This window comes from Aethalodelphis obliquidens, unplaced genomic scaffold, assembly GCF_003676395.1.
Source record: "Aethalodelphis obliquidens isolate GAN/ISIS:26980383/991018 unplaced genomic scaffold, ASM367639v1 scaffold35, whole genome shotgun sequence".
NCBI lineage: Eukaryota > Metazoa > Chordata > Mammalia > Artiodactyla > Delphinidae > Aethalodelphis > Aethalodelphis obliquidens.
The window spans coordinates 14,159,914-14,187,347 of record NW_020837979.1 but is presented as its reverse complement, the minus strand read 5'-3'; the positions used below and the strand labels follow the sequence as shown (position 1 = coordinate 14,187,347).

Here is a 27,434-nt window from a genome sequence, read left to right as displayed (position 1 = left end):
CTGGGTTCAACCCCTGGTCAGGGAACTAAGATCCTGCAAGCTGTGCAGCGTGCCAAAAAAAAAAAGTCAACCAAGTTTGTGAGGTACGACTGCCAGTCATCTGCATACTTATCCACATTCTTGTTGTGACAGACATGCGTGGTGTCCACTTCCCCCATGATGAGGTGTGGGCCTGTCCAGCCCTCTTCCTAGGGTGGACTCATGGGAGGAAGGGCTTCGAGCTAGCCACACTGGCTAGGCAGCTGCCACATGTACAATGTTGGTGCTAACTGAGGAAGGGTAGGCACAGTGTTGCATTTTGAGTTTCTACCGTCGTAGGAACCGAATCTGGTATTAGGCCCAACCTGCGTCTGAGACCTAAGCAAAGCCTGAGCACTTAAGCTAAGACCGTGCACCGACGTGTCACTCTAAATCAGCCTCACCCCTTTGAGATGCTGCCCCAGATCTCAGTAACTTCATCGTCAGAAACAGATCCCCACCACTTACACTGGTGCTGCCTCCTGGGTACTGATGGTCCAGCTCTCGGACTCCTGCAGTGACCCCTTCTTTCCATCCAGTGACATGGATAGTAAGAGGCAGGCATTTGGCTAAAGAAGACTGTTTATTCAGAATATGTTTACAGCTGCTTGAAGATTTTTAAAGTCAGTTCTTTTTTTTTTTTTTGCGGTACGCGGGCCTCTCACTGTTGTGGCCTCTCCTGCTGCAGAGCACAGGCTCCTGACGCGCAGGCTCAGCGGCCATGGCTCACGGGCCCAGCCGCTCCGCGGCATGTGGGATCTTCCCGGACCGGGGCACGAACCCGCGTCCCCCGCATCGGCAGGCGGACTCTCAACCACTGCGCCACCAGGGAAGCCCTCAAGTCAGTTCTTAACAGAGGCATAATTGAATGATGAAACCAGTTTTATTCTTTAATTTTTTTTTTTTTTTTTTCAGGGCTGATGCTCCGGAAACCTCAGGGACTCACAGAAACCTGCACCCCGGTGATGGCACACAGGGACTGTTTTCTTGTTCTTAGTCTAAGTGGTTGCCAAGAAGGAAGGCAGAGGTAGAACAGTCGGATCTAGGGCTCTCCCCAGAGCTTCTAATCTCAGACCTTATTAAACTCCTTTCTGAGCCCAAGGACAGAGTTCACTTGAACAAATGATTTTGAGTCATGAATGAAAACTCTTGCTCTTTCCATGATGAGAAAGAATTAAGAGAGGGACAGGTAAGCAAGCACTTCTGTTTGGGAAAGAAGGTGTTGGTTTGGGTTATGTTGTTAATAGTAATAAGATAGAGCATACATCAAGAGGATGTGGAGCTTTAGAAATGTGTAGGAAGAATCCTCACTCTAGTTCTCTTTGTTCTACTAGAAGAAGCTTCTAGTCACTTCTGGGTCAATTGCCTTTCCTGACAGCTTATTTTCTAAGTGGGCTATGGGATTTTGGTCTGGATTTGCTTGGGTGGGAAGAGAATTTCAGGCAGAATCCCCCAAGAAATGTGTATTTCATCAATTTGGGTTGCTTACCTTACTGGCCCTTTCTGTCTCCAGTGCGTGTTTTGGCCTGGTTATTGTCAGGACTCCTGAATCAATGTGCTATGTCTTTTTTTTTTTCTTTTCGGCTGCACTGGGTCTTAGTTGCAGGATCTAGTTCCCTGACCAGGGATCGAACCCAGGCCCCCTGCATTGGGAGCACAGAGTCTTACCCACCAGACCACCAGGGAAGTCCCCCAATGTGCTATGTCTTCGTGTTAGCCTGGTGGCTTACCCTGCATTCCTTACCTTTTTCACTACCTTGCCCAGAAATAGTCTTAAATGGAGCCTGTGGGATTCAGTGGCCAGAATGGGGACAAAGCCTGTGCTTTGGGAGTCCAGGGAGGTTTTTGTCACTGTTCTAAGATAGATGAACTGTTCTTCCAGAGAACATCCATCTTGGGACACTAGAGAGGACTGAATCGGAGAGGGAGAGGAAGGATGCGATGAGTCCTGAGCACACAGACTTCTCCAGGGAGCTGTTCAGCATGATGAATTACCAGATATTTTTGAGAATGTATCTCGAGCCTAGTGCTGTGCAAATGGTCTAAGAAATATAAAACAAGTATACGAGAAGGTCCCTGCACTCAAAGCGGCAGTCTGACTGGGGAGACGGGTCTTTTGCAGAGGCCCTTGTGCCGCATACAGAGGGGCTATAGGACTTAGAGACGTGAGGGACCATTGTAGCCCCAGTTGGTAAGGTCGGCCTCCCCGAGGAGGTGGAACTGATCTTGAAGGGACCAGAAAACACTGAGAAGGTGGAGGTGGGGGCGGATTCTGGAGGAAAATCACATGACCCAGGGGTTGGAGGTGAGAGGAACTGCAGCACATATGTTCATTGGATCAAATTGGGAGACAGTAGTGCTTAGGCATCGTGAGGCCAGTTATGGAGGAGTTAGCTCAGCTGTGGTGTGTTTAGTGTCCATTCTTGTGTCCCAGGCAAAAAGAAATCAAAAAAGTCAAAGCTGTGTTTAAGGAGTGTTAGTTGGCAAAAATATGTGGAAGGGATTAGAGTAACAGGACAATCTGAGATTCTCGGTCCTTGACATAAGCAATGATTCCTTTAATTATTATTTTTTCTTTTATTTATTTTAGAGAAAATAATTCTGCAGATGGTTCAAAATCCAAAAGTACAGAGGATGTACATATAGTGAAAAAACTACCTTCCACCCTTGTCCCCCAGCTACCCAATTTTCCTGATGGAGGCAAAGTTACTACTTCCTTGGATATAATTCTGGAAATAGTCTCTGTAAAGACACGCAAATATATTTATGTGTTTTTTAGAAATTCAAATGGCAAAATAGTGTATATACTCTGCCCTTTGTGTTTCACTTAATATATCATGAAGATTGTTGCAAATTGTCCATAAAGTACTTTCTTACTCTTTTTTATGGCTGTATAGGATCTCATTGAGTGGATATGCTTTAATTTGTTTAAAATTAGTCCATTAGTGACAACTAGATTTATCATGGCGATCATTTTGAAATGTATAGAAATATCAAATCACTGTGTTGTGCACCAGGAACTAACAATGTGTTGTAGGTCAATTATACTTCAAAAACAAACAAATAGGGACTTCTCTGGTGGCACAGTGGTTAAGAATCCGCCTGCCAATGCAGGGGACACGGGTTCAATCCCTGGCCCGGGAAGATCCCACATGCCGCGGAGCAACTAAGCCCATGCACCACAACTACTGAGCCTGTGCTCTAGAGCCAGCGAGCCACAACTACTGAAGCCTGCGTGCCTAGAGACCGTGCTCTGCAACGAGGAGCCACCACAGTGAGAAGCCCGCACACTGCAACGAAGAGCAGCCCTCGCTCGCCACAACTAGAGAAACACCATGCGCAGCAACAAAGACCAACGCAGCCAAAAATAAAAAAATCAAAAACAAACAAAGGAACTCATAGAAAAAGAAATCAGATTTGTGGCTACTAGAGGTGGGGGTGGAATTGGATGAAGGTGGTCAGAAGGTACAAACTTCCAGTTATAAGAAAATAAGTACTAGGAATGTGATGTACAACATGATAAAGATAACACTGCTGTATATTATAAATGAAAGTTATTAAGAGTAAATCCTAAGAGTTCTCATCACAAGGAAAAAAAGTGTTTTTTTCTATTTGTTGATGTATCTATAGGAGATGATGGATGTTCACTAAACCTATTGTAGTCATCATTTCATGATGTATATAAGTCAGATCGTTATGCTGTACACCTTAAACTCATACAGTGCTGTATGTCAGTTATATCTCAGTAAAACTGGGGGGAAAATATAAAGTATAATAAAATAAAATTAAAAGTCCATCAGTGGACAGTCAGGGTTTTTCTAGCTTTTTGTTTTTATAAACAGTACTACCATGAATGACACTGTCAGCATGTCATTTGTACATGGATGACTATATGTGTTAGATAAATTCCTAGAATGAAATTGCAGGCCCCAAATGTGCACAGCATATGTGATTTCGTCAGATATTGTCAAGCCAGAGAGGTGGTACCAATTCACCCTCCCGTGTCTTATAACTCTCAGTCGTCTAGCCAGCACAGTGTTAACACACTTGTTGATCTTGGATAATAGGATAAGTGAAAAACATTATCTCAGAGTAGTTTTATTTGACATTTCTCTTGTTATGAGTAAGGTTGAGCATTTCTTCACGTTTAAGAACTATTTGTGCTTCCTTTTATGTAAATCATATCCATGCCAGTTTTTCTACTGGGTTGTTTCTTTTCCTTACTGATTTGTAGGATCTTTTTTTTTTTTTTAACATATTAGGAAAATTAGCCCTGTATTGGTGATATGAGTTGCAAAAAGTTGGTCAGATGGTTTTTTAAGCTCCAGTAGGGGGAAGGTTTGGCTGAGCAGAAAGGCCAAAAGTGAGGAAAGTGCTACACTCAACTTTACTTACTCAGAGCCTTGAGACCTTGAACGGAGCAAGGAAATCTGTATAATGTTATATTAACATTGGGCTTCCCTGGTGGTGCAGTGGTTAAGAATCCGCCTGCCAATGCAGGGGACACGGGTTCGATCCCTGGTCCTGGAAGACCCCACATGCTGCGGAGCAACTAAGTCCATGCGCCACAACTACTGAGCCTGCACTGTAGAGCCGCGAGCCACGACTACTGAGCCCACGTGCCACAACTGCTGAAACCTGCACACCTACAGCCCGTGCTCCGCAACAAGAGAAGCCACCACAACGAGAAGCCCGCACACCACAACGAAGAGTAGACCCCGCTCGCCACGAGTAGAGAAAGCCTGCACACAGCAGTGAAGACCCAACACAGCCAAAAATAAATAAATTAAATATATTTAAAAAAATTTTTTTTAAAGATTATATTAACATTAAGCTTTTCGTGGTTTTTCTTAAGACTGATTAAACAGGAGTTTTCCCTTACAGAGTTCCTTGTAGTTGACTTCTCAGGAGTTCATCCATTTTGTGTGTGTGTGTTATTGGAAAAAGGTGTGACGTTTAAGCTGTCATCTTTGAGGGACTACTACGTGCCCAGGAGACTGACTTTGGTTTGTCTTGCAGGTTGAAGGTGTGTCTGCTGGGTACCCTCCACCATGTGACAAGGACAACAGTGCTCTTCTGGCTTTCAGGGGAATTCCTGTACGTATCACCCACACCTCAGTGCTTCCTGTCGGCAGAAACTTGTGTTACTTGCTGCTATATGGTGCCAGGCACCGGGACACAGGATGGCACAGACCCTGCCCTCCAGTAGCTCACACTTTGGATGGGGGTGTGGGGAAGGCACAGGCATGCAAGACAACCTCTATCTGATAAGATACTTGTTATAATGACGCAGAACATAGAATGCAGCGGGAATACCGCAAGCACACCTCTGTCTCAGTTGAGTTGAGTGGATTTTTGTCTGTTTGCTCTCCAAGGAGAGCATATATTCATACCTGTCCTCACGTCACTCAACTGCTCCGTCATAGTTGGCATTTTCCGGGTGCTTCTCTTTAAGATTGGTTTTAACCAACCCATGTGGGAAGACTAGATTCTTCTGGCCTCCAGTTTCGAGGACACTCAGTACAGCGGGTGGGACTTGTTTGTGTGGGTGGGGGGACGTGGACTCTGCCCTCGCACTAAGGGTCAGCTGCCCCTACAGATCTCAGAGTTGAAGAACCACGGCATCCTCCGGGCCCTGACGGCAGAAGCGAATAATGGCTGGGAGCCGGCTGGTAAGTCCCCCTTGGAGCCTGGGTGGGACTCAAGGCGGAGCTCCCTGTGGGTCTGCTTTTCCTCATTTGAATTTCTCTCACTACTTTTCCTGTAGAATTTTATATATATATATATATATATATATATATATATATATATATATGTACATTTATTTATTTATTTTTGGCTGCGTTGGGTCATCATTGCTGCGCGTGGGCTTTCTCTAGTAGCAGTGAGCGGGGTCCACTCTTTGTTGCGGTACGCGGGCTTCTCATTGCGGTGGCTTCTCTTGTTGCAGAGCACGGGCTCTAGGCGCGTGGGCTTCAGTAGTGGCATGCGGGCTCAGTAGTTGTGGCTCGCGGGCTCTAGAGTGCAGCCTCAGTAGTTGTGGCACACAGGCTCAGCTGCTCCGCGGCATGTGGGATCTTTCCGGACCAGGACTCGAACTCGTGTCCCCTGCATTGGCGGGCAGATTCTTAACCACTGTGCCACCAGGGATGCCCCTCCTGTAGCACTTCATAGAGTTATCATCCTTCAAGGGAAGTTAGAGACCTGAGTTCTAATTTGGCCCCACAAGCCCTGCTGGTAGCTTACTCTGCGCCTTTGGGCAAATCATATAATCTCTGTGTCTACAGTGGAAATATTAGTACCTCCTTTGTCCTCAAAGGGATGTTGTGATAATGAAATGAGACAGAGTGGGTGAAAAGCCTTTGAAAAGTTATCCTGTTTTATCTGCTTGACATGGCTCTTCCCATACTATATTTAAAGCTCATTCCACTTGCTAATTTATTACACAGAAAAGCACACTCACCAATTCAGAAGAACCAGTTCTGGAGCCAGATATCTCTGGCTTAAGTCCTGCCTCTTTCACCCATCAGCCCTATGACCTTGAGCAAGTAACTTAATCTTTCTGACTCTCACTTTCCTCATCTATAAAACAGGGATTATATCAGAACCTGTATGATAGGAGTTGTGTAAGGATTAAATGAGGTAGTGTAAAGTGCTTAGCACACAGAATGTAAATCATAGTGAACGCTCATTGGTGTGCATTGTTGTCTTTAAATTCTGTAAACTGAAAATGTAATCTCTAAGAATATGGGGTCTGTTAAAAATATTCCAATGTAGAAAAACTATATGGAGGTCTGTAAAGTATCTTTTAATTGAATTTTGTCTTTACCATGTGGTGACAAACCTAACATTTATTAGAGATGTTGCCTTAAATGCTAAAGTATTTTCTATTTCAGTGCAACTGGCATTTATGTGCCAGATATTCCTTTTTTTTTTTGTGGTGCACGGGCCTCTCACTGTTGTGGCCTCTCCCATTGCGGAGCGCAGGCTCAGCAGTCACGGCTCACGGGCCCAGCCGCTCTGCGGCATGTGGGATCTTCCCGGACCGGGGCACGAACCCGTGTCCCCTGCATCGGCAGGCGGACTCTCAACCACTGCACCACCAGGGAAGCCCCAGATATTCTTAATCATACTAAATAACTACAATTTTTTCCCCAGATTGCTCTCAGCAAATTTAAACTAATAGGCCGACTAGATCAGCTGTGCCGTTTACTATGCGAATAAGTAGAAGAGGGCCTAAATAAAGGAGGCAGTTGACAAAAGGAAAAACGATAAAGAGCCGTACTAACAGGACCTGGGTTTGTTGTCCTGGAGATTCGTGCTGTGGCTCCTCGTTCTTCTGTCAGTTTAGGGGAAAAATAGTATTTATGTCAGGATCGTCTTCAGAGGTGGGAGTCCTAAAGGAACCAGGAAAGGAGAGAGATGCTCTTACACGGGTTGGATGTTTGTCTCCAGTTTGGGCACCAGATTGCGTTGCTGCTTGAGACCTCGGACTTTCTCTTGACTACCTTGCTGTCTCAGTAAGCTCCCACACCCTTGCCTGTGAGGTTTGTGCTCCTGGCTCACAACCTTTGATCAACCCGTTTGCAGGTGAAGGTGTGGGGGGTGAAAGATGGATCGAGTTGCTCATAATGATCTGAAGTCATGAAGTCAGTGAAGCTGGATGTGGATGAGGGGTGAAGGGTGGGGAGCTTCTCAGCGTCGTGATGAGATCCATGGCTGCTGCTCCGCTCTTCTTGTTTAGCCACTTTGTCCCTCATTTTCATCTCCCAAGGGTTCAGCATGCTGGAAGTAAGTTTTGTTTTCTTCACTGTCCCAGGTTGAGTGTTCTGTATTCTGTTGAAGTTACCTAGTTTGGAAGCCCTGGTGTAGTCTGCTACCCCGGGCTGGGGCTGGCAAGATTGAATGTCCTAGAAGTCCAGGATTCAGGACCCCGGACCCATCTCATCTGCTCCCACCGTCCACATCCCTGCTAGACCCGAGCCCACAACTGCGTCAGTGATACTAGCTGATGTTTATTGAGCGAGTGGCCTTTGGGCCACGCACTCCCCTAGAATCTGAAGAGTTACGTCCTCCTCACAATAGTTGGAAGAGTGATTACCAATGGTTAAGTGACCTGCCCGAAGAAGCGCAGCTCGTGAGGGACAGAGATGGAAAGTTGACAAGCAGTTTGGCTCTGCGCTGTGCTTTGCCAGCTGAGCCCTCCGGCTCCCCAGCAGCCTCCTTGTCCTCGTTATCCTTTAGTGTTTTGATTTTGGGGTACCTTTTTCTTTAATTTGCAAGTATACTTACAAAACAGTTCACTGTCACGTGAACGTCCTCAGCCCGGATTGCGAGGCAGAGGGGAGCTGTCCTAACCTGCTTTCACCACCCAGGCTAGAAGGCTCACGAGTTTGGGTGTCAAACAGAGGTCTCTCCATCCTGCCCACTGTCGGCCAGTGTCCTCCGTAGCAAATGGGAAAAGCCAGTGATGGGCCATGCTGCCAGCAGTTTGGCCCAGAGAGTGGCAGCTGTGGTGTGGAGAAGAGGGCTGTGTGATGGTTATAGAGCGCCTGTTCTGCTGCTTTTTTCTTCTGTTTCCCTCGCTTTTGTTGTGCTTTCATTCATTCATCACACATTGATTGTGGGGACTTCCCTGGCAGTCTAGTGATTAGGACTCTGCACTTCCACTGCAGGGGGCACGGGTTTGATCCCTGGTTGGGGAGCTAAGATCCTGCATGCTGTGAGGTACGGCCAGAAACAAAACAAACAAACAAACAACAACAAAAACATTCATTGTGCACCTGTCACGTGTCAGGCGCTCAGAACCCTACCTTCCTGTGGCGCCCAGTGCAGTGGGCAAGACAGTTTGCAACATGGTGGTAAGCATGGGGTGTCGGGGTCGCTCATGGAGCAGCTCCTAACGCAGATTACAGAGGCTAAAGAAGGCACCCAGGTGAGGGTGATACCGGAATTGGCTGAAGGATGAGATGGAACTGCGCTAGAAGGGGCTGGAACTGAAGGTGGGAGAGCGGGGTGTGCAGAGGCACCCAAGGGGGGTGTTGAGAGACTTCAGTTACTTCTGGATGCCCTAGGACAGAGCCAGAGAGGTAAGGAGTCTCCCGATTGTGAAGAGTTGGGGTTTCATCTCAAGAATTATGGAGACGCCCTGGAGGGTTCTGAGCAGCAGGCTGCTGTCAGATCTGCCTTTTTGAAAGCTCACTCTGGCATGTCAGAGGGTAGCAACAAGGCCCAAGGCAGGCAGGGAAGGCCAGGGGCTACGACAGCAATCCGGACACACCTAGATCTCAGAGGGTCTCCTTTTCTCACTATTGCAGTTATGAATACAGAGGTGCTCCGAGCCCAAGAAGAATGGGAAGCTGTGGACAGTATCCAGCCAGAGACAGGTAACTGCAGGGACGGTGCTGCCTCCTCACAGCCCGCTGCTGCTAAGCACACGAGCCACCCGTGCGGCTAATGTTCTGTGCCTCTGGGATTAGGATACAGAATTCCTGGGTCTTCTCGTTTTCAATACGTGACATAGGATAAAACCTCTTTTCCCAATTCAGAGGTGATGCCATTGACCTCTGGAGGGAATGGGGATGAATGCCTTGGGGAGAGGGCTGCCAGCCGTGAGAGAAGACAGGGAGGACCTTCGTCAGGGTCGACGTCTGCAGGGTGATGAGGTCAGGCAGAGGATGGAGGCAGGCAGCCAGGACCCCTGTGCCAGGCCGAGCAGGCTGTTCACTACACAAGCAAGTCCCTGGAACTGGGGGCTGAAGCCATCTGCTGGAAGCCTCTGTCTCTCGTGCCTTTCAGGAGGTTTGGCTGGAGCTGCGGGAGGGGAGAACTGGGACCCAAATCTAGCCTGAACCCCACTTGAGCTCCTGAAGAGATGTTAGAGTGGACTGTTTCAGCCATCACCTGTATTGCGGACTGATGAGTCAGTACCCTGTGATGAAGGCTGGATAGGGGATCATTCGTATCCAGGGCGTGAGAAGGGGCAAAGTAGAAGATAGGAACGGCCCCTAAACAAACCTGTAGCATGCTCCTGCGTGGGTACCTCCTCCAGGCAGTGACTTGCCCCCACTCATAGAAGAGTGGACATTAGGGGCCCCTGCAGATCTGTCTCCACTCACTTCAGGGCTTAGCCTAGTCAGCCTCTGCACAGCCGGGTCCGAAAGGGAGTCAGCCCAGCAGATAACGCCACCCCCTTGACAGAGGAGGCTTGGTTGTAACTGTAGGTGTCTGACGTTTACAGCTGAAAGTCAGCGCTGGGCTTAGAGGTGACAACCGGCGGCCCTCAGTAAATGTCTGCTGATAGAATGACTACTGTTACAAGTGCCAGAGTGTCTTCCCTTTTGCCACAGGGAGCCGGGCCAGCTCAGACCAGCCTGGGCAGCTAATCTCTTTCATTGAGGCCCTCCAGCATTTCCAGACCGTGGACCTCTCTTCCTTCAAGGTATGACAGTAGGGAGGTTTGGGGGTCTCAAGCAAAGCACTTTCTTCCCAGGAGCCAGGTTTCTTCCCCACCAGGATAGGGCACTGGGCAAGCAAGATGGAACTTTCCAGGCGAGGGCTCTGTCTCGACTAAGAAATCTCGGGGCGCAGGATCACAAGTGGCCAAGGACCCACATGTCATGTGGGCCCCGGCGGCCTTTCAGGGACTGTGCCCCCAGAACTCTAGTGGCCCTGTCTTATAGGGGCCCGTGGAGCTGCTCCCTGCTTTCCCCTCCTAGGGATGGGGAGGTCTGCAATCAGATGCTGGGGAGTTCCTTGGGGAAGCAGGGCAGCCTGTCCAGAGAGCTGAGTAATTCACTGCCACCGCAGGAAAATCTTCCATCCCCTAGAGGAACAAGAAGTTATTTGGGAATTTAAAAAATATGTGGGGTTGGAAAAAGAAAGAATATGAAGGAGAGTAAAAGCTGACAAGCTTTCTGGGGAATCTTGGTGACAGTAGTAAGTTTAGAGAACTGTGATCTCAGATCTTCAACCTAAAGCCTGGCTCAAGGAGAGAGGCTAAAAAGATAGGAATCAGATTGGTTTGTAGGACCCAGAGATCCAGAGGCTGCCGAAATCAGGGTATCCTAAGCCCTGCGGCAATGGCTGTGAACAAGGAGAAGTCGGCAGGAGCTGGTTTAGGCACTGCTGCTGTGGTGTGGACAGAAGGCGCCAGCTCCCCTCAGGGGTATCCTGCTCCAAAAAAGTGCCCACTGACTGTTTTTTTGTTTGTTGGTTTGGCCGTGCCACATGGCATGCGGGATCTTAGTTCCCCAACCAGGGATTGAACGAGCGCCCCTTGCATTGCAAGCGTGCAATCCTAACCACTGGACTGCTAGAGAAGTCCCCCCGCCACTGACTGTCTTTCTTGGAAGCTGAGAGAGCTGTTAGACTTTATATTTATGTCCTTTACAGAGAGAGACAGAGACAGACATACAAAGGGTAGAAGCAGCCCTGCTGGGAAACTTGGCCTGGCATCTGTGAGATGCCAGCCCCCATAGCCAGCCACCTCTAGCTTCCTTGGTAGTCAGTGACATAGCTATTTCTGGAAAAGCCCAGAGGACTAAATGTAGACAACCGGATGATAATGCCTATGCTCGGGGACATCTCTCTCTACTTACAAAGAGCCTACGAGCTGGAAGAGTCTGTCTCCAGAGATTCGCAGATGCTTCACAGCTTCTGCCCCATTTCCCTGGCCCAGAGGCCAGCCAGTTAGTGGGAGAACCACTCCTTTCTGCAAGACCGGTCCTGTACTGAGCCTGATGGTAAGTTCATTAAAGCAAATGATCACAACACTCTGCCTATTGCCTGCACCTTCCTCCCCAGAAAAGAATCCAGCCCACGATCCGCAGGACCGGGCTTGCTGCCCTCCGGCACTGCCTCTTCGGGCCTCCCAAGCTCCACCAGGGCCTCCGTGAAGAAAGGGACTTGGTCCTGACCATCGCTCAGTGTGAGTGCCCGGGGGCTGCCACAAGGCAGGCGCCGCATGAGCGGTCAGGCAGAGAGCACAGTTTGCTACCCGGTTGCTGAGACTAAGCCAGGGCTCCTGCATTTACCATGTTGGGGGGAGAGCAGAGTGTCTGGAGCACCGGCCAGGTCTGTCTGGGCTGTACCGTTCTCTGGGAAGCACTCAGTCCTCCTGTGAGGGCCAATCCAACAGAGCATGGGTGTGTTTTGGGGCAGGTGGCCTGGATAGCCAAGACCCAATGCATGGCCGAGTCCTCCAGACCATCTATAAGAAGCTGACCGGCTCCAAGTTTGACTGTGCCCTCCACGGAGACCACTGGGAAGATCTGGGCTTTCAGGGTAAGAGAGAGGAATGGTTCGTCTTCTCCCTGACTCCTTATTCCAGGACTAGCGTGAGAACCCAGGCAGTCCTCTTCCTGTCATGTCAGCACCATGAGACAGGATATCTGGGGCAGAGCATTTCAGGAAGAGGGTACAGCAGATGCAAAGGCCCTGAGGTGAAATGTGTGTACCTCTTTCTGAGAAATAGCAAGGAGTGTGGCTGAAGTGGACAAGGAGAATAGTTCGCTCGGGGCCTTGCAGGCCAGTGTGAAATATTTACTCTAAGTGAGATAGCAAGCATGGGAGTGATAGGATTTAGAATCCAGTGTTTTCTTTTTATTCTTTTCTTTTACTGTCGATGACAATTTTTTTTTATATTATTTCATTTTTTTGAGTGAAACAAAATGATTTCACCTGTTTTGGGACTGTACTATTTTTTCAAAATCCTATCAAATTACATTTGTATAGAATAGGAAAATATCTTAATTTAAAAAGGAAACTTTACATACTCATAATTAATTGGTGCTCTGTTGGTACTGACAATGTGTTTAAGTCCCTTTACCTTCCTTCATCTATAATATAATTGTTCTAAATATTCCCTCTGTGTACATTGAGAATGACATCAGTGTTATGATTTTTGTTTCAACCATTAATTAAAATAACTCAAGAGGAGAAGCAAGGTCTGTTGTATTTACCCATATATTTACTCTCTCCATTGTTCTTTCTTCTGATATTCTAAGATTCCTTCTTTTATCACTTCCTTTCTGTTTCAGGAACTTCCTTTAGCCATTTTCTAAAGTAGGTCTGCTGGCAATAGATTCTTTAGCTTTCCTTCATCTGAGAATGTCTTGATTTCCCCTTCACTCCTGAAGGATAATTTCTCTGAATGTAGAATTCCAGGTTGACAGGTCTTTTCTTTCAGCGCTTGAAAATAAATGTGCTACTTCCTTTTGGCCTCCATGGTTTCTGATGAGAAATCTGCTGTCACTTGAATTATTCCTCCTTGTTAGGTAAGAAGTTGTTTCTCTCTCTGCTTTCAAGATCTCTTTTGTTTGTTTTTTTTCTTTTGTTTGCAGGAGTTTGACTCTGATATGTCTTAGTGGGGATTTCTTTGGGCTTATCTTATTAAGGGTTTGCTCAGCTTCTTGAATCTGTAGGTTTATGTCTTTGGCAAATTTGGTAAAATTTCACCCGTTATTACTTTGAGTACTTTTTTCAGCCCTGCTCTTTCTCCTCCCTTGTACAACTCTGATGACACAGATGCTAGATCTTCTGTTACTGTTCCACAGGTCCCAGAGGCTCTGTTCATTTTAGGGGGATCTCTGTATAGCTCAGAGGTCTTCAAGGCTCTGTTTATTTTGTTTTGTTTTTTCTCTCTATTGATCAGATTGGGCAGTTTATATTGTTCCATCTTCAAGTTCACTGGTTCTTTCCTCTTTGGTCTCTATTCTGCTGTTGAGCCCATCCAGTGAGTTTTTAATTTTAGGTATTATATTTTTCTGAAGTTTCTGTTTGGTTCTTTACATCTGATATTTCTTTACTGAGACTTTCTGTTTTTTCATTTTTTTCAAATGTTTGTAATTGCTTATCAAAGGCATTTTTATGATAGCTGCTATAGTAGTTTCCCATTGTTGCTGCAGAAAATTACCACAAATTTAGTGGCTTAAATCAACACAGATTGATTATCTTCTAGTTCTGTAGTTCAGAAGTCTGACACAGTCTCACTGGGGCAAGATCAAGGTGGCAGCAGGGCTGCATTCCTTTTTGGAGGCTCTAGGAGGAAATCTATTTCTGTGCCTTTTCCACCTTCTCGAGTCCACCCACGTGCCTCCTCCTTCAGAGCCGGGAACGCAGCATCTCTCTGAGCTGATTCTGTCCTCACATCTCTCTTTCTGACTCTGTGCTTCTACCTCCCTCTCTCACTTTTAAGGATTCTTCTGACTACATTGGGCCCAGCCAGATAATCCAGGATAATCTCCCTGTCCTGATTAGCAACCTCCGTTCTAACTGCAACCTTGATTCCCCCTTGCTGTGCAACAGAACGTACTTGTAGGTTCTGGGGATTAGGACGTGGCTATCTCTGGAGGTGCCAGTTATTCTGCCTAGGACAGCTGCTATAAATTCCTTCCTTATCAGGTAATTCCAACATGTGTGTGATCTCAGTGTTGCTATCTGTTGATTGTCTTTTCTCATTCAAATTGAGGTTTCCCTAGTTCTTGGTGTAATGAGTGATTTTTTATCGTGTCCTGGATATTGTGGGTATTATGTAATGACAGTGTTGATCATCTTTAAATCTATTATTTTAGCAGGGCTCCTCTGACACTGGGCGGTGGGGGAAGGGTGATGTCACCTCATTACTGCCAGGTGGGGATAGAAATCCAGGTATCCCACCTGACCTCCACTAATACCACTGGCTGGGTGGGGCAGGGGTGCCTCACTGCTGTTCCCATGTAGCCTCCACTGATGTCACGAAGGGTGTGGTGGGCTCCTTAGCACTAGAGAAGGATAAAAGTCCCAGCTCCCCGCTTCTTTGACTGCCTTGTTACAGTCAGGCAGGGGAAGTCTAGGCTCTCCACTTGGGCAGTGATCAAGGTAACCAAGTCATTGAATCTCACAGAGCAGGGATTTCATTTAGCACCCTGAATTTCCTCTTGGTTTTTGTTTTAGGAACAAATCCAGCCACAGACTTGAGAGGAGCAGGCTTCCTTGCCCTCCTGCATCTCCTGTACCTGGTGATGGACTCAAAGACCTTGCTGATGGCCCAGGAGATCTTCCGCCTGTCTCGTCACCATATCCAGGTGGGGCTTTGGTGGGAAGCCAGCAGAGAGGGCTGTAGGGGCTAGGACCTGGGCACAGGGCTCTCCTGAGTAACCGTGACAGCTTCGCAGGTAGATGTCCAATTGCTGAGGGCCCTCAGGACAGCTGAGGCAAACCGGGCGTGGGCATGCCTGTCACCCTGACCTGGCTGGAATCTGAGCTCCAGCACTCATTAGTGTGTGTCTCGAGCAAGCGCCTCAACTCTTCAGGGCCTTGGTTTCCTCATCCATAAAGAGGAGATCTTGGAAACGTCACCTGGATGGTTGGGAAAATTAAATGAGGTAATGTACAAAAGCGCTAGACACAACTGTGGTACCAGCGTCTCAGCTCACTGCCCTCCCAGTATTGGCAGGTTCTCCTGACCCTGGAGGAGGGGGGTCAGCCTTTATTTGCCCAGGGAAGAAGGTTTGCCTCGAAGCATCAGGTAACACATGGACTTGCTGAAAGGCCAGAAGTGGCTCCCGTAGCCCTCAGGTTCTGTCCAGGCCTGCTCTCCAGGGTTGGTTTGATGGTTTTCCCCTGTAGTAAAAGGTGCTGGTCCCCCCATTTAGAAAACATACTCGACCTGTTTCCTGCCATTCATCTATCCCAGATTCATGGGGCCTGGAATTCTTTCATGTACTAAACAGGTATTTATTTAGGATTCCCTGTGCTAGTTATTGTTCTTGGTGTTTGGGCAACATCAGTGAGCAAAACAGACAAAGATCCTTCTAGCAGAGAGGACAAGACAGTCAGCCTAATACATAAATAAATTATAGAGTATGTTAAAGGTGGTAAGTGCTAAGTAGGCAAGGTTAGGAGAATGTGGGAGGATTACAGTTTTATGGGGTATTAGGGTAGCTCTCACGAGAGGGTGAGACTTAAACCAAGCCTTGAAGGAGGTGAGGATGTTAGCCAAGCTTGTATTTGGAGGAAGAGCATTCCGCACAGAGCGGGCAGCTAGAGCAAACGTCCCAAAGGAGGTGTATGTCTGGCATGTGCAGGAATGGCAGGGAGGCCAGCTGGAGCAGAAGGGGCAGGGAGGGCAGTAGGAAGGAGGTGATGGGGTAACGGGCACCAGACGGTGTCGGGCCCGGTAGGCTATGATGAGGATGTTTGCTTTTACTCTGAGTCAAATGAGGGTTTTGAACAGCCTGGAGTGACACGATCCAACTTACATTCTTAAATGGATCCTGCCAGCCGTTGGGTTGAGAGTAGTCTCTGGTGAGGGCTTTTGTAATCAAGTTAGAGATGATGGTGATCTGGACCAGCGTATTTTCAGAGGAGGCGTTGTGAAGTGATCCGATTCTGGATGTAGAATCTTGAGCGTATGGGCTGTAGAGAATAGAGCCAGCATATTTTTCGAATGGATTGGGTACAGGTGTAAGAAAAAGAGGCATCAATGGTGATTTTTAGCCTGAGCAGCTGGAAAGACAGAGTGGCCACCAACTGAAATGGAAAAGAAAGAGCAAGGGTGGGGGTGGTTCCATCTGCCATATAAATTTCAGACTGAGGTTATGCGTTTGTTTGTTTCATAAATTTACTTATTTATTTATTTTTGGCTGCATTAGGTCTTCGTTGCTGCACGCAGGCTTTCGCTAGTAGCAGCGAGTGAGGGCTACTCTTCCTTGTGGTGCGCGGGCTTCTCATTGCAGTGGCTTCACTTGTTGTGGAACACGGGCTCTAGGCGCACAGGCTTCAGTAGTTGTGACACGTAGGCTCAGCAGTTGTGGCGCATGGGCTCTAGAGCACAGGCTCAGTAGCTGTGGTGCATGGGCTTAGTTGCTCCGCAGCATGTGGGATCTTCCTGGACCAGGGCTTGAACCCGTGTCCCCTGCAGGCGATTCTTAACCACCGTGCCACCAGGGAAGCCCCAGGTTATGCGTTTTTGACAACTACGGAAGTGATGTACCTCATGTCAGGAGCACCCATGTCAACATGTCTTATTACTGGTGAAGTTAACCTTGGGCACATGGTTAAGGAGATATCAGCCAGGTTTCTACGCTGTAAAGTTACTATTTTCCCCTTTGTAATTAATCACTGTCTTGGAGGAAGATACTTTGAAGCTATGCAAATATCCTGTTTTTCCTCAAACTTGATTCTAATAGTGATTTTGTTTCCCTCATTCCTCCTACATTTATTAATTTTTAAATTTATTAATTGGAATTCTTCTGTAAGAAAGAATTGTCTTTGCTATTTATTGATTCTGGTACTTTTTATATCCACAGGGACTCAGATTTTTATTTTATTCTATGGGATATAACCCAACACTTTTATTATTTATTTATTTATTTTTTTTTTTTGCGGTACGCGGGCCTCTCACTGTTGTGGCCTCTTGCGTTTCGGAGCACAGGCTCCGGACGCGCAGGCTCAGCGGCCATGGCTCACGGGCCCAGCCGCTCCGCGGCATGTGGGATCTTCCCGGACCGGGGCACGAACCTGCGTCTCCTGCATTGGCAGGCAGACTCTCAACCACTGCGCCACCAGGGAAGCCCTATTATTTATTTTGTTGCTAGAATTGTTCCCATGTCGACCATTTTTTTTGTTTTACATCTTTATTGGAGTATAATTGCTTTACAATGGTGTGTTAGTTTCTGCTTTATAACAAAGTGAATCAGTTATACATATACATATGTTCCCATATCTCTTCCCTCTTGCGTCTCCGTCCCTCTCACCCTCCCTATCCCACCCCTCTAGGTCCCATGTCTACCATTTTAAGAGCTCTTTCAAAAAAAAAAAAAAAACTCTTTCAGGTGGTACCTGTGCCCTTTCACCATGCCCTGTCCTTTTTTGAGCACTTTTCTACTTTCTGGACCCTAAAGATGCTCTAGGCTCTTGTATTTTCCCTGAATGATTCCCAGCCCTGCGATCAACCACTTCTCCAAAGAGCTCTTGTTCTTTAGTTGGAGAATGATATTTGGAAACCAAGATCTGAGTGCTGGGTGTTCTCACTGGTATTAGGATCTCACTGCTTCTAGGCCCTCTCAGTGTCCAGAGCTTGGAAGATATGTATGTGTCACTGATTCCCTCCTGACTCCGAAAGGAGTGGTCTCCAGTGGTGAGCAAACCTGCCCAGGCCCCAGCAGCACTTCACAGAGAACAGGAAGGGGGGTGTGATGCTGCCTGAGGGAGAGGAGCTGAGAATGAGTGGCTGAAGGTCAGACCTGCAGCATTTTCTTCAGATCATTTTGTCTTCAAGCTGGAGTCAGGCCGGCCTGCACTGCAAAAACAGACTGTTCCAGTAACTGTGTTGTTGGTCGTATTAGTTAATTCTCAGAACCTCAGCTTCTTCCTTTGTAACATGAGAAAATAATCCCAACTCCGTAGACTTATTCTGAGTTGTAGAAGAACCGTGTAAAGTGCTAAGCACATTGGTCATTCAAGGAGTGTTAGTTATCAAAGTAACTTTTGATTTCTGTGAGCAAAAATACATTTTATATACATCTTATAGATAATACATGCATACGTAACTATATGTGGTGTTTTCAAAATCATATCTGCGCTCGCGCCTGCACACACAGACACAACACATACATCCACACATATACACACAGCCGTTGTAAGGTAAGATAGATCCATTTTGAATCTAAAACTTCTTGACTACAAAACACATAGTCACACAGTTCCTTCCACCTGGGCAGTTTTTCATTTCGTTCACTGCATATCTCTGTTACCTTTTGAGGAAAAGTACCCATTAAACCTGACGGTTTCACATACGCCCATCTCTTCCAGGAGACACTGGAGGAGGCAAGAGGGGACCTCGTGAGGATCTGGTCTTGAGGTATATCAGGACCCATGAGTTGAGAATGTGGGCATATTCTGTGCTCTTCACGATGCGGGGAGGTGATGTCTGGGTCAGGTTTGAGAACTGGACCAGTTAGCCTGTGAAACAGTGCGGTCTCTTGTAGCGATGCTGCTTTGTTATAGGAGGCCCAGAGGTTGAGGCATATCTTAGCAGTCACTGGGCCAGCCCCTTGTTGTAGAGACAGTGAAGACCCAGACAGGGGAAATGGCTTGCCCAAGGTTCCCCAGCTAATGAGTATTTCCTAGAAATCATCTCTGACCTCAGTGCCTCCCTTTCTTGTGGTTTTTGAAGGCTCTCTTGTAAGATCTTCCTGCAGAAATATGGAAGCCAGGGTAGAGGGTTAGTGCCAGTTCAGCATCCCTCATTTGTTTTCAAGGACAGGCTTGACTGAGGTGAGGGGGTAGGTCATTGGATATCTGAGGGAGGAATGTCCCAGGCAGAGGGAAGAGCAAGACGAGAGAGGAAGCCCTGGGTACTTGATCTGGGTCCAGACCAGCCTGACCACTTTGACCAATCTGTTTCTCATCCCTTCACCTGCTGGCCTCTGTGGAATTTATTGTGGATTTATACTTACTCCACAACATGCATGTCAGACAATAAGAAGGAATAGCAGCTTAAAATAATAAAATAAGAGGGCTGGTGTAGGTGTCAGGAAGCTAGATCCTAGTTCCATCTGCAGTATCATTACTTAGCTATGATTTGAGGCAAGTCACCTAGCCTCTCTGGGCCTCCCTTTGCTGTTTTATGAAATAAGAGATTTGGCCTAAAAGATTCTAAGGTCCCTTCCGGCTTTATGATTCCTTGAACTCCTAAGTAACTCCAAAGTTTAAAGGAAAACTTCACCTCAAGCCCTTATGGATCTTGAAAATACAGTTTTCCAGGAGGCACGTAGGAGACCAGAGTAACAGTTGGGGGACTCAGACCTGCCAGAAGCCAGTCCTGTCTCTTTTCTAAGGAGAGAGCTGAGGTCTCAGGTACCTGTGGTACATCCTACTAAAGGGGAATTGGCCAGAAAGTACAGATGCTGGGGGAACCCAGGACTCCATGAAAGTGCATGGCCCACGCTGTCCTGAGGAGGAGGAGTGCTACAGTTCAGATGCCGAGACGCAGGCCGCATCTGGCTGATTGCTGGCAGGAAGGGAAGCCCCTCGCAACAGTAGTTACAAACAGACAACAATTTGTATAGCTTTCCTTGCAATTTCCGTCTGTTATTTCATCCCATCAACATGACAAGCCTGCGTAAAGGTAGGGCAGAGATGATCCTTGTAAATCTTCATTTCCTGGCGAAAGAACATGAAGATACTACAGACCAATATCGCTGATGAATATAGATGAAAAGATCCTCAACAAAATACTAGCAAACAGAATCCAACAACACATTAGAAGGATCATACACCATGATCAAGTGGGATTTAGCCCAGGGATGCAAGGATTCTTCAATACATGTAAATCAATCAGTGTGATATACCATATTAACAAATTAAAGGAGAAAAACCATGTGATCATCTCAGTAGATGCAGAAAAAGCTTTTGACAAAATTCAACACCCATTTATGATAAAAGCTCTCCAGAAAGTGGGCATACAGGGAACCTACCTCAACATAATAAAGGGCATATACAACAAACCCACAGCAAACATCATTCTCAATGGTGAAAACCTGAAAGCATTTCCTCTAAGATCAGGAACAAGACAAGGATGTCCACTCTCGCCACTGTTATTCAAAATAGTTTTGGAAGTCCTAGCCACGGCAATCAGAGAAGAAAAAGAAATAAAAGGAATACAAATTGGAAAAGAAGAAGTAAAACTGTCACTGTTTGCAGATGACATGATACTCTACATAGAGAATCCTAAAGATGCCCCAGAAAACTACTAGAGCTAATCAGTGAATTTGGTAAAGTTGCAGGGTGCAAAATTAATGCACAGAAATCTCTTGCATTCCTATACACTAATGATGAGAAATCTGAAAGAGAAATTAAGGAAACACTCCCATTTACCATTGTAACAAAAAGAATAAAATACCTAGGAATAAACCTACGTAGGGAGACAAAAAGACCTGTATGCAGAAAACTATAAGACACTGATGAAAGAAATTAAAGATGATACAAACAGATGGAGAGATATACCATGTTCTTGGATTGGAAGAATCACTATTGTGAAAATGACTATGCTACCCAAAGCAATGTACAGATTCAATGCAATCCCTATCAAATTACCAATGGCATTTTTTACAGAACTAGAACAAAAAAATCTTAAAATTTGTATGGAGACACAAAAGACCCTGAATAGCCAAAGCAGTCTTGAGAGAAATAAACAGAGCTGGAGGAATCAGACTCCCTGACTTCAGACTATACTACAAAGCTACAATAATCAAGACAATATGGAATGGGCACAAAAACAGAAATATAGATCAGTGGAACAGGATAGAAAGCCCAGAGATAAACACACGCACCTATGGTCAAGTAATCTATGACAAAGGAGGCAAGGATATACAGTGGAGAATAGACAGTCTCTTCAATAAGTGGTGCTGGGAAAACTGGACAGCAACATGTAAAAGAATGAAATTAGAACACACCCTAACACCATACACAAAAAGAAACTCAAAATGGATTAGAGACCTAAATGTAAGACTGGACACTATAAAACTCTTAGAGGAAAACATAGGAAGAACACTCTCTGACATAAATCACAGCAAGATCTTTTTCGATCCACCTCCTAGAGTAATGGAAATAAAAATGAAAGTAAACAAATGGGACCTAATGAAACTTAACAGCTTTTGCCAAGCAAAGGAAACTACAAACAAAATGAAAAGACAACCTTCAGAATGGAAGAAAATATTTGCAAACGAATCAATGGACAAAGGATTAATCTCCAAAATATATAAACAGCTCCTGCAGCTCAATATTAAAAAAACAACCCAATCAAAAAATGGGCAGAAGACCTAAATAGCCATTTCTCCAAAGAAGACATACAGATGGCCAAGAGGCACACAAAAAGCTGCTCAGCATCACCAGTTATTAGAGAAATGCAGATCAAAACTACACTGAGGTATCACCTCACACCAGTTAGAATGGGCATCATGAGAAAATCTACAAACAACGAATGCTGGAGAGGGTGTGGAGAAAAAGGAACCCTCTTGCCCTGTTGGTGGGAATGCAAATTGATACAGCCACTGTGGAGAACAGTATGGAGGTTCCTTAAAAAACTAAAAATAGAATTACCGTATGACCCAGCAATCTCACTCCTGGGCATATACAAAACTGGGCAGCTACTAAGTGGTGAAGCTGGGGCGAGGACCCCCATCACCTGACAGCTCGCCCAGCCGTGGGCTTCTTACAGCCAGCAGCCCGCCTCAGAGTCACCTGGGGGGATGAAGGAAAGGAGATATTTCTATCTGAATTCCAGTTTTCACTGCTTTTTAGTAAGTAGGCTTTTATAAAAATATTCCTGAGAATGAATGAACACTAAGTTCGGATCCTCTGTTAATTATGTTGCTACCATGTTCTTGTTCCCATATTTATTTTTAGACTGAAAGGAAGCAAGGGAAGGGATGATATTATACAAATATTATAATTAAATAGGCAATACCCGAAGGTAGAGATGCATTGCTGCTGACCTCAGCTACCCACTGAGGCGCAGATAATAATTATGAACGTCTGTTAGCACCTCCTCAGGCCAGTGCTGCACTTAGCATTTTGCACATGTGATCTAAATTACTCCTTAGAGCAGCTCTGTGAGGTAGGTTGTGGGATAATAGAAAATGTAGACTGTGGATAATAAAAGCTACCCTGGTGGCGCAGTGGTTGAGAGTCTGCCTGCCGATACAGGGGACATGGGTTTGTGCCCCGGTCCGGGAAGATCCCACATGCCGCGGAGCGGCTGGGCCCATGAGCCATGGCCGCTGAGCCTGCGCTCCGCAGCGGGAGAGGCCACAACAGTGAGAGGCCCGCGTACCGCAAAAAAAAGAATAAAAAATAAATAAAATAAAATAAAATAAAAGCTACCCTGGAGAGTTTTTGTAAGGATTAACGAATTGACTCCACTGAGCACGGCCCTTGTGTGGGGGTCCCCAGGACCACTGGGAGGACTCCCAGGATTTGGTGTATAGTTGTACTCTCAGCTGTGATTTACTGCAGCAAAAGCAAAATCAGCAAAGGGAGGAAGTGCATGGACAACATCCATAGGAAACCAGGTGCGGGCTTCCAGGAGTCCTCTCCCAGTAGAGTCACACGGGACGCGCTTAATTCCAACAGCATCGAATTGCGTAACACGTGGAATGTTGCCAACCAGGGGGCTCATCAGAGATTCAGTATCCGAGGTTTTTACTGGGGGCTGGTCACGCAGCACCATCTGTCTAGCACGTACCAAAATTCCAGAATCAGAGCGAAGGCAGGTGTTCAGCATAAACCGTATGGTTTGCACAGTTTGGGTACAATAGTCAGCCTGAGGGGATGGTGGGAACCCTCACAAAATCCAAGTTCCCAGATGCCAGCCTTATAAGCAGGCCTTTCTAAGGATGGCAATCTCAGGCCTGTGTTCACTTTTTTTTTTTTAACATCTTTATTGGAGTATAATTGCTTTACAATGGTGTGTTAGTTTCTGCTTTATAACAAGGTGAATCAGCTATACATATACATATATCCCCATATCTCCTCCCTCTTGCATCTCCCTCCCACCCTCCCTATCCCACCCCTCTGGTCACAAAGCACCGAGCTGATCTCCCTGTGCTATGCGGCTGCTTCCCACTAGCTATTTTACATGTGGTAGTGTACATACGTCCATGCCACTCTCTCACTTCGTCCCACCTTACCCTTCCGCCTCCCCATGTCCTTAAGTCCATTCTCTATGTCAGCGTCTTTATTCCTGTCCTGCCCCTAGGTTCTTCAGACATGTTCACTCTTTTCTGCACAGCACTTAAAATTTACTTCCTTTTTGGTTTTGAGAGACGGGAGAGCCGAGTCTCACAGAGTTCGGGTGGCCTTCCTAAGTATACACAGCTGGCAGGTGGCCAGGCCAAGACCTGGAATCCAGGTGTCATGGAAGGCCCTGAGAAAAATCCCCGTGGAGCCAGAAGACCTTCTACAGTTCAGTGCTGGCCACTGGAACTTTTTGCAATGAAGGAAATGTTCTCTATCTGCACTGTCCAGCGTAGCAGCTCTTAAGCAAGAGTGGCTATAGAGCACAGGAAATACGGCTGGTATGACTAAGGAGTTGAATTTCTAATTTTACTGAATTTTCAATTAATTAAAATTTAAATAGCTACACCTGGCTAGTTGCTATAGTACTGGACAGCACAGCTCTCCATCACAATGTAACGGATTTTTCTTCTCAAGGGAGGCAGATGGGATAAATAGACTTTGGCTCTTGTTCTAAGCTAAGGAACGCACTGGTCTATGTGTCCCTCTCAGCCGATGTCCTTGTGTGGGTTCAAGGGCGGAAACTAACATGCAGTATTTGCAGATCCCCTGGGGAAAGCCTCTTTTCATTTGCTTGGGTTTTTGTTGTTAAAGAATAGGAAGGAACTGGCCTCTCCAAAAAGAAAGCATTCAGGTGGATGCTATAGGGAATTTGGAGGCCCTTCCTGGTAAAGCAGCCGTGCTGGACCCAGTCTGCCCCGCTCGGGAGGGGGACCTGCACAGCCCATTCTCAGGCTTCTGTGTTACTAAGAGATGGGGTGCGCCCTAAGTCAATGCTGACTTTCTACCTACTTGTACCTTCTCTGTCTGCTTTTGGGTGAAGAGCTTATGAGCAAATAACCAGAAGCCCAGAGAAGGGGAGAAGAGATTTTAAGAACCTATAGAATTGGTTAGATAACTGAGCCTCACTCCTCTTGTGTCCATCCAACCCCAGGGGGTGATGTGGTCCACAGGCAGCACACGGGGCGGGCCCGGTGAAGGCCAGGGAGAGCTGATGCATCGGATGTTGAAGAGACTGGAGAACTAGCACAGGGGTTTGTGCACCAGCTTCGGAGTGAATCGACCTCAGTAGGAGTCTTGGTTCCAACACCTTAGGAAAGTTATTTAAGGTCACTGACCCTCAGTTTCCTCCTCTGTAAAATGGGAAGATTATTGTGAACATTAAATGTAAGCATCAGTAATACCAGCTGCTTGCCTCTGGCTGTGATTGTTATCTCCTGCGGGCCAGGTCGGGTTGTGGGTGACGGGAAGCACAGAAGGTGAGAGCCTAGATTGCCACTGACCCAGTACCCACTCCATTCCAGCAATTCCCCTTCTGTTTGATGTCCGTGAACATCACCCGCATCACCATCCAGGCCTTAAGGGAGGGATGTCTCTCCAGGTGAGTCCCCACGCTGGTCACCCTGCCCTCCCCGGCCAGCAGAGCCTGGTTCCCTCCCACCCCCCACCCCCGCGTGCCTCATCCTCCCAGCTCTCCCTCACCTGCTGGTTCTGGGGTACCTGGAGAGATCCCCGTGCACCAGCCTCGCAGCCCATCTCTCCTCCCCAACCCTGACCTCAGATGTGAAGGCTCCTTGGGGACAGGGCGGGAGGGCCCCCAGGTGTCAGCCTCTGTCCACTGCTGAGCAGGTGACCTCCCTCGTCCTGCAGGGAGTGTAACCGGCAGCAGAAGGTGGTCCCGGTGGTGAACAGCTTCTACGCCGCCACTTTCCTCCGCCTCGCGCACGTCTGGAGGACGCAGCACAAGACCATCTCTGACTCGGGCTTTGTCCTCAGAGGTGTGCTCGCTCTTCTGGGGAGGCCTAGCTCCTGCACTCCTGGCGTCCCCGGGTTCAGGGACCCCAGGGTGGCTGCTGAACTGGTTTGGGGTGCCTTCCTTTCCCCCCACCCCCCATTCACGGCTTCTCAAGTTCCAGCTTCCCCGGGCCTCCAATCCCACCCTCAAGAGCCTGCCACTCTCCTTCCTCTGCCGCCACTCTTCTCCCTTCCTGGCCCTGTACATCCGGTGACTATATTTTCTGAATCAAAAGCTGGGCCCAGCAGTTGGACTGGCTATTCAAAGTTGAGACTGTCCTGGACAGGGTAGAGCGTGTGGTCCCTGTGGCCGAATCTGGTTCCTGGGTCTCCCTCTCTGGTGAGCTCTCCATCTTAGACGACTCCTTCACCCTCCTCTCCAGAGCCTCTGGGTTGTGCATTCCACAGCCCCCACAAGCCTTCTGCTCCCCAATCCTCTCTGTTCCAGACTTGGAGGTGTTGGCCAAGAAGAGCCCCAGACGGCTGCTCAAGACCCTGGAGATCTACTTGGCTGGAGTGTCAAAGGGACAGGCCTCCCTGTTGGGGGCGCGGAAGTGTGCTGGGCCACAAGCCCCTCCCTCCAAGGATCTCACTTTCACAGGAGTGTGTGACCTGCCACCACACTCCTCTGAAGGCACATGGCTGATCTGACCAACCCCAGTGAGCGGCCACCGGATCAAAAGCCTTGAAGGGGCTTTCGGAGGGTGTACCCTGGCACCGTTCTGCCCCTTGCGGTCCTAGCAGAAGGGATGTAGGAAGCCTGTTTGGGGAGCCAAGGACCCTCACCTGCATGAGACATTAGGGGCTGTTAAATTTGACCCACTCCCCGCAGACCTGCCTCCAGAGCAAGGAACACTTTGCCACAATCTTAGTTGGGCTACAGCTTCCAGAGTTGGGTTCCAGGTCATTTCAGTGACAGATCATGAAGTGGGAGACCCCGTCTGGGTGTTCCACACAGCCCTACATCAAAGGTATTCCCGAGGAGAGGTGCCGGAGTTCTGACTCCTGGCAGCGGGGCTTTCAGGCCGCGGGTCCACGGGACAGGGACCAGACATGGGCTGAGTAGTTAGAATGTGAAGGGAGATGGTAGCGGTGGCAGCAGCTGACAGGGGGCAGCATGAACCAGAGAGTGCACACGGGCCTGCCTTCCTCTCCATCCCCTGGGGTCTCTGGCCTTGCACTTATCCCACCCTCACCTCTCCCCATCCCTCCTCCCCACTGCTTGTGACACAGAGCCAGGCACTGGGCTGGGTGTCTGCTGCCGCCCATCCTAACCGCCCATCAGCTGGGCTACCCCCGTGGAGGCTGTGCAGGTCCCATCAGGGATGGTTCTCTGGCCTGGGCAAAGGAAGGAGGAAATTCATGTACCAGCAGTTTTTAAATAAAAGAATTCTTCTGGGTTAAGAGTCTCAAGTGTTTTCCTTCCAGATAAGCTTTGTGCCTTCCTGTGGCCGTGTTATCCCAGGGTCCCCTTTAGAGCCAGGCACTCGGCCGGGTGACGTCCTGGTTGTCTCTGGTGCTGGTCACGGGCCCAGGAGAGGCTGCTGTGCCCTGGCCACACTCCCGCCAAGTTCATACACTGTCCAGCCTCACCCTGCTGCACTTACAGACCCGGAGTCTCTGCATGCTCTAACCAGTGGGCAAGGCGGCCCTGGCTCTTGTTAAAGTTGGCTGGTGTTTGTCCTGTATTTGCTTCTGGGGAAGCTAGCTGTTGTCGCTTCACTCACAAAAGGGCCTCCGGGGCTTTGGCGCTGGGGAACAGGGGGCAGGTGAGAGCCCCGCTAGGCTGCTCTCCCGTCCTCTGACCTCCCTCAAGTGGAGTCACGGAAGACAACTGTCCA

At 47.7% G+C, this 27,434-nt stretch overlaps 1 protein-coding gene across 4 annotated transcripts in view; it reads left to right on the top strand.

The window, feature by feature from the left end:
- ELMOD3 (ELMO domain containing 3) overlaps window positions 1-26,997 on the top strand; it is a 28,533-nt gene extending 1,536 nt beyond the window's left edge. For 2 of the 4 annotated variants that reach the window (XM_027129196.1, XM_027129195.1), the window contains exons 3-13: window positions 934-1,207; window positions 5,038-5,115; window positions 5,618-5,690; window positions 9,336-9,404; window positions 10,368-10,459; window positions 11,824-11,947; window positions 12,181-12,303; window positions 14,953-15,083; window positions 25,104-25,180; window positions 25,450-25,577; window positions 26,042-26,997. In XM_027129196.1, the coding sequence (XP_026984997.1) occupies window positions 1,154-1,207; window positions 5,038-5,115; window positions 5,618-5,690; window positions 9,336-9,404; window positions 10,368-10,459; window positions 11,824-11,947; window positions 12,181-12,303; window positions 14,953-15,083; window positions 25,104-25,180; window positions 25,450-25,577; window positions 26,042-26,244 (1,152 nt within the window). In that variant the 5' untranslated portion in view covers window positions 934-1,153 and the 3' untranslated portion in view covers window positions 26,245-26,997. Of the gene's footprint in view, window positions 1-933; window positions 1,208-5,037; window positions 5,116-5,617; window positions 5,691-8,693; window positions 9,405-10,367; window positions 10,460-11,823; window positions 11,948-12,180; window positions 12,304-14,952; window positions 15,084-25,103; window positions 25,181-25,449; window positions 25,578-26,041 lie in introns of those variants that run through there. The other 2 variants (XM_027129198.1, XM_027129197.1) reach the window with 2 other exon arrangements.
- The last annotated feature ends 437 nt before the right edge of the window (window positions 26,998-27,434 follow it).